At 40.1% G+C, this 9,993-nt stretch overlaps 1 protein-coding gene across 5 annotated transcripts in view; it reads left to right on the plus strand.

The window, feature by feature from the left end:
- The window catches only part of atrn (attractin), a 52,018-nt gene extending 42,640 nt beyond the window's left edge, over positions 1-9,378 (plus strand). For 4 of the 5 annotated variants that reach the window (XM_047812770.1, XM_047812772.1, XM_047812771.1 and 1 more), the window contains 2 exons: positions 6,606-6,720; positions 6,832-9,378. In XM_047812770.1, the coding sequence (XP_047668726.1) occupies positions 6,606-6,720; positions 6,832-6,956 (240 nt within the window). In that variant the 3' untranslated portion in view covers positions 6,957-9,378. Of the gene's footprint in view, positions 1-6,605; positions 6,721-6,831 lie in introns of those variants that run through there. The other variant, XM_047812773.1, reaches the window with a different exon arrangement.
- Positions 9,379-9,993: the final 615 nt, after the last annotated feature.

Consider the following 9,993-nt stretch of genomic DNA (forward strand, 5'->3'; position numbering starts at 1 on the left):
ACAGAAATATCACAACAAAACACAAAGTGGACTAAGAACTCACCCATGAACGCACACAGTTGAGCATCAAGAAGTCGAAGCTTCCCGTACTGCCGATCAGCACACTTAAGTAGTCTCAAATTATGAAGTCAGCAACTTAAGACATAATACCAACGGAGCAGCAGCTGAAGCAGAGTAGGAAAGCCTGGATGGAAGTCTGTGATGGACTAAGCTGCACAGACTGAACGCGCTTACTACAGGCTCAACAGACATCTGAGGTACAAAAACATTTGCCAAAAACATCCCCTGCGTTAACCTTCTTAACTGAACCCTGCTCTTTTGTATCTTTATCTTTAACACAGGCAATGCTACAGGTAAGTGACCTTGCTCATGAGTAGCTGCAAGTTTCAGAATGGGAATGTGGAAGTGTGAGGAGCGTTATTAGAAGACTTTAATGGTCATAGCATCCTTACAAGAAGAATGTGTGGCAGTGTTACTTGTCCTTGTCCACCACCTACAATCTCGGTTGTTTGTTTCTGGGGGTTTTCCCATCACTCTCCTCTTCAGGAGGTGAAAAGCTGCTTTGTTGAGTTTCTGGTGAGTGACTCGGCAAGTGAGAACTCTGTAATGGTTCTCAACACCCGCACCCTCGTGACTCGGCAAGGTTTTAAACTGGCCAAGTGAGACTTGGCCAGTTTAAAACCTTCCACTCTTTTCCCCCGATAAAGTCCTTTGATGAGTGTGCACTGTGTTTTGGATCAATGTCTTGCTACTTGATAAAGTTCCTCTTCATGAATTTGGAAGCAGTCATGTAAGCCCGAGTTATAATGCTACCTTCACATGTTTCACAAATAAGCTTGTATGTTTTGGATCATGAGCAGATCTATCCTTTTTCCACTCTTTGACTTTGCCATCACTTTGGTATGGTATGCCCTGTATTTCCTTCTTAATCCCAGTCAGTGTGGTCTTCTGATTCTTACCACTGAGTGCATCTTGTGGTATGGCCTCTATATTTCTGCTCTCAACAAGTCTCTGAGTGGTGGATTGTGATGCCTTCACACTTGTCTCGTAGAGGTCGTTACTGTCTGGTTTTTCACATCTCTCACAATGTTTGTCATCACCTGCCCTGTTCACTTGTTAGTTGTTAGTAAACTGGTGGATTCTTTCTTTTAGGGGATATTCCAGATTGTTGAATTGACTATGCTCACTTTTCTCAGCTTTAAAATTGCTTGCTTTTCTCCCATAGACAGCTTTGTGATCTGAACATTTGATTTATACTTTTGTAACAACAAAAGTAGTCTTTGTAACATGTACTGTAACAGGTGAAACTGAAAGCTAAAAGCAAGAGAAGCCTTTCAGTTATTTATATGTTTTTTGGGCGGTGGTGGCTCAACTGGTTAAGGCTCTGGGTTGTTGATTGGAGGATCGGGGTTCAAGGCCCAGCACAGCCAAGCTGCCACTGCTGGGCCCTTGCACAAGCCAAGCTGCCACTGCTGGGCCCTTGAGCAAGGTCCTCAACCCTCCCTGCTCCAGGGGCGCTGTATCATAGCTGCCCCTGCACTCTGAAGTATGCGGGTATGTGACGAAAAGAATTCCACTGTGCTGTAACGTATATGTGGCGATAATAAAGGCTTCTATGCCCCCGTTCTCTTCTCTCTAAAAGCGCACATCAAGAAACAGCTCACATGTTCCATTATTTTTGCTTGGCTAAATATTGGTTATTGGTTCTGTTATAAAATGAGAAATCTTCTGTTATTTAAAAGCTGAAATTCTCATAATAATAATAATAATAATAATGTAATATATTGATTTGAACACCAACTGGCTTTTCTACAGCAAAAAAAACTTGGCATTGCCATTCCAGTCGTTTCAGAGGGGACTGTATATAATGCCCTTCTGTTCAGTAAGACATTTGAGTACATTTAACGTGTTAACACCACGCTGCAAGTGAAATTTTGGCTGTCATTCTAAAGCAACATTAGTTGCTTGATACACTCTGACAGGATTCGTAAGATTGTTGTTGTCATGGTAACCATGCTATTAAATGCCAGCTCGCATGCACATTATTCATAATATGTTTCATGTAACGTGCATGTAAATGACAATTTCAGTATGTACCCTGTACCGCGGTTTGTTTATAATCCGCAGTCAGTCTTTAATGAAGATTTTAGCATATATCGTGTAGAGTTCAACAGCCTCATCTGACTTATTGAGTTTTATGTTAAGAATATCCGGCATTATCTCCATATAACTACACTGAGAGCTGCACTTAACAGCGTGTAGACTATCAAATCATCAGACTGGAATGTAGTTAGAGCTTCAGTCTAGCTTCACTATTGTCTGTGTGTCAATATAACAAATGTAGTTATATATTTTGATGTTCATCTTGGCCATGCTTTCATTGGAACTCTTCAAATTTTATCCCAGGTTAGTGGGACAGCCCTGAAGCCTAGATTCAATTTAGATTTATGTCTTTTCCATGTTCTCTCCATCTCCCTGCCTCTGCGCACCCCCCCTTCTTCTTTCTCTCTCTCTCTCTCTCTCTCTCTTTCTCTGTCATACACACAGTTACTAGAGACTCCTGTTTTTAAAATGTTTCCGGAAAAACTCCATAAAATGGAAGAACTAGGTGGAATGGAAGTTTTGATGTTTTATCTCCTATGTGCTGAAACGGTGCTACTATTTTACAAGAGATACAGGATAATTTAATGTATGGACTTTTTTGAAATCAAGGACAAACAGCTATGCTGGCATTAAGCAGTGAGTGTAAGTTCTTTTGCTGCAGAAGTCTTAGTGATGCAGCTATGTGGCAGCTCTCTCAGCACCCAGCAGTTCTAAAGGACAGCTTCCAGATTCACTGCCAGAAACACACAGAAGGGACAAGTTGCTCTAGCATTTCCTTGAGATGAAACTTGCCAGCAAGCATTAAAATTGCGATTGCAAAAACATGAGACTGGAATTGAATCAAATCAGTTTTTCTTTAAGCACTAGATGGCAGTAGGTGTGCATTTATAAAGCAGAAGCTTTCTAAATTGAACGCTAATAGCAATAATTACAAGAGTGCTAGTAATAGCTTGATGGATAGATTTTGCACACAGTGGCTTGTTGATGTGAACAAAAATGCGCTCCATTCAGAGCACAGATGATGTACCACTCGTGTGATCCAGTCTGCATTATGCCCAAGAAATTGCTGAGTTTATTTCCCTCCCAGTTGCAATGTAACAGTGTTGTTTACTGCTATACAAATATGGCATCAGAACTCTGGCCCAGTACTCTGAAGCTAATGAAGGTATTTTCTTTTATTATACTCTCAGGTTGTTGAAGCCTAGAGACAGATTAGCTCCTCAGTGCTTGCTCTGTGCTAGTGACCAGAAAATGGTGCATTTTAAATCTCAGCCCTACCAGAGAGCCAATTATACAGGACTTTACCTTTAATACACAACTGCTCAGGTGTATATTTGGGTTGTATAGAGATTGTATCTGCAATCTGCAAATTGACTAAATGGTTTATTCAGTGGATTAGGAATACAGTAGCTGTTCAACGAAGAGTGCACACAACTAGATCCAACTAACCTTTTTAGTTACCATTAACTGTAATAAAGGCATGGTTAGTATAAGGACAATAAAGACACGTTATTGATTTTTGTCTAAGGGCTGAAAAGAGTTTCTTTTAATATTTCAGCTTGCAAAGCCAGTTCATTCTAATAATTTGGGTTTTCAACCCTGAGTCATGTAATCATGTCCTTGGTGCTGTGTTTACTGTATATAACTAGCATAAACCGTGCCAGTCACTACATGATGACACCTTTTATGATAGATCTATGAAAACTATATGTTTCCCAGACCATGAAATGACTCGGCTTATTCAGCGCCATGATTAATGGCCTGGATGCACCGGAGAATTAAAAAGCACACAGCTTTAAGATATGCATTTGTGCAAGCATGTAGGAGGGATTGCAAAGCTCATTGTGATTTCTCGATGAAAAAGCCACTTGCACTGCTGAATGACAAATCAACAGCAAAGAGAGGGGTTTCAAACCTTTTTCAAACCTTTTTGGAAAAAATTCAGCCAACTGCTCTGGAGAAAAAAGAGCAGATGTTCTGTGCAAGGAATGTACTTTTTTTTCAGGTTATCTTGTATGTTAGCACACATTAGGCACATTAAGACAAGAACAATGACCAGAATTTACTTCCAAAATGATGATCGACTTTGCACAAAACAGCTGTGCTGGATCTCAGTACTAAGCTGTTATTTGTTTGTTTATTTTGAAACCAGATCATTTCTAAATCTTCTAATTGTTTGCATACCTGCTGCGATGTGCGGCACATCTTTTTAAGTCGAAACACGCCATTTACAATATTTTGACATCAGTCTGGCAGGTTTTCTAATTACCAAATTGTCTCTTATAATTTCATGCAAGAGTTTCATATCAGTTTTCTAAATCGGTCTCTCAAGTTGTCACGTTTTTTTTTTCTTTCCACCACGTTTCCTCGAGATGTTTTTCTTGCTATTATTTTGGAAAAACACCACTCGCGTCCATGTGATATTAAATCACAAAGGAAATGCAAATAAGTATGCAGCGACTGATACTGTCTGGCTGGTGTACAAGCGAGCTGCCGTTACCATCACCCAGTGGGCATCATCAGAAACTGGAGGACAGCTTTATGTCCTGAAAATAGCAGAGCCACAGTGAAGTTTATCCTCTTCAGTATACTGGAAACTGTTCTATGTTACACCTTGTTTGTCCCAGAACCTGTGGCTGGCAGATGTTCTAAGTGCTGCCACACGAGCCTTTGCATGATTGGTTGTATAGACTTATATTCATAGAGAGGAAATAAGATTGCAGTCTGTTTTCCTCTGAAACATTTCTTGGTTGTTTTTCTAGGCTATTCCTAAAGGATCAAAAAGCATGATGCTTCCCACCTAACATCTTTAACCTCCTGCTCTGTAGGTCTCGTTTCTGTTTTCACCTGCCTCATTCTAGCTCTCTCTTTCTCTCTCTCTCTCCCTCTCTCTCTCTCTCTCTCTCTCTCTCCCCTCATTCTCGCTCACTCTCTCTTTCACTCTTTCTTTCTCTCTCTCTCCCCCTCACTTCCCTTCTCTCTCACTCTCTCTTCCTCTCTCTTCCTCTGTCTGTGTCTCTGTCCTTATATCTCTCTCTCTCTCCCCCCCTCACACTCTCTCCCCCTTGTGCTCTCTCCCTATCTCTCTCTCTCTCTCTCCTCTCCTCTCCTTCTCCATCTTCCACACCCTTATTTATAAGAGTTAATTAAACAAAGCGTGTGTTTTGGAGGCTCAGTCTGGTTGCCTTAGATAATCTAGCTATTCCAAACAGAACACACACACACACACACACACACACACACACACACTCTCTCGCTCTCTCTCATATACACAAACAAATTTCCGGATGCATTTCTTTAAAGACTAATAAAATTTCCTAAAGCCGGCCACAGTACAATAAGACATGGGTTTAAAGGATGCAAGGTAAAGCAGAAGGCAATATTGTGAGGCCTTGCATTGTGTGGGTATGTGTATGTGGGGGTGTGTGTGTGAGTGAGTGAGAGGGAGAGAGAGAGATAGAGCATGAGCTAATGAGTAATGAGCCTTGGGGACTGTGAGCAAAATATATGATTAAATCGGGTGTGTTGGAATGTGTTTGAGTGGAAGACTAAAGTTGTGCTATGATTTCCACTTCCAAGTGAGGTAGAGGGCATGTGCTTTTAGTCCTGGCCAGATTATGTCCACCCACTGACTAAAGAGACCACAGTAATTAAACTTGTAGAACGCTATTTCAGGGTGTTTATGCTGCCTAGAAAATATCAGGAGAAACAGGGTATTAGAAGTCATTTTTCACTCAAACTTTTACAACACATACTTACACTTTTATATGTAATTTTGTATGTAGAGTCCTGTTTTTTTTTTTCCAATATAATACTATATAGTATATAAATATATAAATATAGTCTGACTTTTCCAGTCGGAAACACACATCACTTGTAACTTGTCTTCCATCAAAGCATAAAAGAAATATCTTGAAACAAATATCTTTCTGATATTAGTTTAGTGTCAAGTCTTTTCGTGTGTGTTTTTGAATTGAAAGTGGGCTGGGAATTTTTGCGTAAAGCTGGCGTAAAACTGGCAAACCTCCCCATGAGCTTCAGCAAGAACTGTTAAAGTTCAACATTAAAATTAAAACCCTTCTTCTTTTGCAACTTTTTTTTTCTTTGTTTCATCTGGCAAGATCCCAGTCCCTGAGGCTGCCAGGCTTTCATTAAAACAACACAAAAAAATTAAAAGAACATTCTGCCTACTGTCCAATCTGTACTTGTATTTGTTTAGGAGGTACAGTATAATCGGAAGCATTCAAAAAATAAATTTTATTACACTCCTAGGATGTGTGTATGTGGTCATTTTCTATCGTAGTGAGTGACAGGAGTCAAGCACTTACTGTATGAGCTGAGTTAATAACTGTCTTTGGAAGGTCCTCATATGAATAGTAATAAAAAAACGTGTGCAAGCGCGTGCATGAGAAGCGAGAGAACGACAGTAGTGTCAGTAGCTACAACTTAATCATATCAGTGTCATTAATTATTAAATTAGAATTCTTGATTTGTGTCTGCAGGCAGTGCCAAAGCCCATAGCTTTGGAACCGTGTTTTGGGAATAAAGCCGCAGTGCTGTCCATCTTTATCAGATTACCCAGAGGCCCCGGAGGCATCCCGACTCCAGGACAGTCAGGTGGGGAAAGATTCTGAGTTTCTTACTCTTACACAGGCAACTAATTTCTGCTGATCTTGCTACATAGTTATGATAAACATCTTTCTTTCTTTCCCTCTGCGTCTGCCTCAGGCCTGGCAGTAGCGAGTGCCCTGGTGGACGTGTCTCAGCAGTTGTGCGTGTGCTATAAGGAGAAATCTGGAGGGCTGCGCAACCGTAAGCAGCAGCCAATAGCACAGCCGGCTACATGCATCTGACCTTTACCCTTCATCCCCGATTCCTGAGCTTTGACCTCCGCCAGGACTAAGCCACGGACACATGCAACCCACATGGCGGAGGTGACGTACTCACAGGTGGAGCAAGAATGCAGTCTGATTGGAGAACTGAGACTCCCAACATACGAAACGTACCCACAGAGTAGGAAAGCCGTAGTAGACGAGCGAGAGCTGCACAGACCGGGAGAGAGGGAGACTGAGACCGTCTCTCACCTCTAACTAATTGACTGCAGATAGGACTTCTTATACATATCTGCTATGTGATTATTTAACTTATTACTGTTGTTACTTGTTTTATTCCCTTTTTAAGCTCAGGAGGAGGTTCCCCTGCACTGCTGCACCATGGTCTCCATGGCAACATACAGTCAGACCACCAATAGCTAGCTGTTCTACATTCACTTACCCATAAACACTTGCCAAACAAGCATTAACGGGGTCATTCATGAGGCAGCTTGTGGGTCTGTGTCCCTTAAATCACGGCTCCCAATGCAGTAGAATCTCTGAGCTGTTCTGGGTTTTCGTAGGTGTTTATGCATGTTTTCATGTCTGAGATTGAAGTGGGTCATTTTCATAGTAAAATTACATCATGCCATTTTTCTATTTATGAAATTCAGCCAATTTATTCTCATCTTTTCACTGTCAGTGGTCTCTGACTCAGATCATTGCTCTGTTTCCTGCTCAGGAGCATTTTATCTGTGTTTTAGACCCACACAATTTCCCCCCCTGTTCTCTGTCTGTTTTTGTCTCTTTTTGCCAACTCAACCCCACATTATGTATCTCCTTTGAGACTCCATGCCATTTCTTAGACCCATTCTAGCTTCCAAGGCAAACAGAACCTGAGGGAGCTGAGAGAGCGTAAAGGCAAAGGGCCACGAATTAAATCTGAGTAGCAGCTTTTAGAGTTTTTCAAAATGCCAGATGCCGTTTTAGACCTTGTTGTTTTCCACACACACACACACACACAAACACTCTGTGGTAAAATGTACTTTCAGTTACATTTGTAATATGTGTGTGTGTGATTCGTTTATTTTATTCTTTTGGATATCAGGGCTTTAGAGCAGGATTTAGTGTTGACAAAATGGTACATGAGGAATGAACAAAGATGAAATTAAAAATGTACAGCAGTGGCAATCACACAGCTTTTTATTAGCTGGTTGGTTTGTGTGTATTTGGTCCAATTATTTTTAAATGAGTTGTGAGAGGTCCTATTCTCAGTTTATTCCATTTTAGTGGACCTCTTCACTGGTTAAGTTTTCTACATGACCCGAGCATGCCGAGATCCATGTTTATGGAGAAGTTTAATTTTTCATGTAGATTGGTATTCCATCTAACCCCCTTTTTTTTTTTTTGCTTCGCTTCAGTATGTTCTGATACGGACATGTTTTGTGTCTTTTGTACTTCATTACAGCCTAATGAAGTAAGGTGCAGAAACCATTTATTTCTCACTTGTTTGTTCCATGCAAGTGTCATTTCAGTTATTCCTCTGTGTATTCTACTGTCATGCACTCTGTATATAACACGTTGCAACAAGGCTGCAGAATGGAACCAAGATTGGTGTTATGTGTCTCCGATTGCCTACTTGTCAATTCCCCTGCAACGGCTGAGCCATGATTGACGCGACACAGACCTTTCACAAACATTATGGTCGATCAGACCGCTGCAACCAAACAAGACCTTCCACAGCTAAATCATACAGAACTGAGAAGTGCTATGATTGTGATGCGAAACTGTCTTTCACGTTGATGGATTAAATGTTAAGATCCATCTGAATGAGGAAGAAGCACCAGTAGCTTGGGAGCTATTGAGCACAGGACTGTCCAGTTCAATAGCCGCTCAATGGAAAGTGAGATGGACGCTCATTTCTGCAGTTTCAGGCAGTATATAATAAGTTGTAAGAAACTAGGTATGACGCGCTCTCACACTCACTTTTACACACTCAGCATAGAACGCAGACATGAAAGGAGCTAGGCTTTTGGTGAGGAAGCCAATTAAACGATTATTTCAGGCCTCAAAGAGATCTTTACCCAGTCCTACGCCTCAACCCCATCACCTGCTTTCTGTACAGTAATCACTGTAGATATCAGAATCTATAGTTAAATGTGTATAATGTAGCAGCAGATGCACTCTTTTTGTAACATAACAACAAACATTAATGTGAATGCCATTTTTGTTGAATGACTTGCTTGGCAGGTGGAGTAACCCCAGCTTTTACCGTGGGAACTCACTGCAGCTTCTTTTTGTATGTAAGATAGTGAATGTCACCATGAACAAACCTTAAATTAAGCACAAATACGATGTGTAAAAAAAAAAAACAGTAGAACAAATCATGGGAAATATAACTGAACTTGTAATTATAAATGTACATAAAGAAAGAATTTTTGTCTATAATAAATGCTGAAATTAAGGGTCTTGACTTTTTTTATTTTTAATGCCAACCAGGTTTAATGACTTAAAGAGAAAGACCAAACAGTTAGGCATGAAGCCGAAGCATCTAAGCCTGCAATGCCAATTAGTTCTCTTTTTAGAAATAGCAGTTGGCCTCTTTAATTTGATCTTAGCACTTAGGCCAGCCAGTGGGTCCATAAAGTATTCACTCCGAGTGATTATTCCTCTTTGCTGTATTGCAACATCACTTTAAAGAACCACATTTTATTTCCGCTCCTTTAGAAGTGACTACAGGGGAAAAAATATGTAGAATTATTTCAAATTAATTAAAATAAAATAAAAAGTATACATTAAAGGATAAAGGGATAAATATTCACCTATTTCTTTGAATTCAACTGGATCTTCTTGATTACTCAGACTAAATCTGTTAAACAGGATACATCTGTGTTAATTCCACAGTTTCTTGATATTAATTATATAACATCTAATTAAATCAGAAATGAACATCTAGGAAAAGGCTAATGGTAAACCTTTTTCACTGATCTCCTTTTTAACTGTTAATATGCTGATTTATAACATGGTAGCTTACTCGGAGTACTGCAATGTTTATAAACTGTAAATGGAGAAATCAATG

The sequence above is a fragment of the Tachysurus fulvidraco genome, chromosome 4 (genome assembly GCF_022655615.1).
Source record: "Tachysurus fulvidraco isolate hzauxx_2018 chromosome 4, HZAU_PFXX_2.0, whole genome shotgun sequence".
Lineage (NCBI taxonomy): Eukaryota > Metazoa > Chordata > Actinopteri > Siluriformes > Bagridae > Tachysurus > Tachysurus fulvidraco.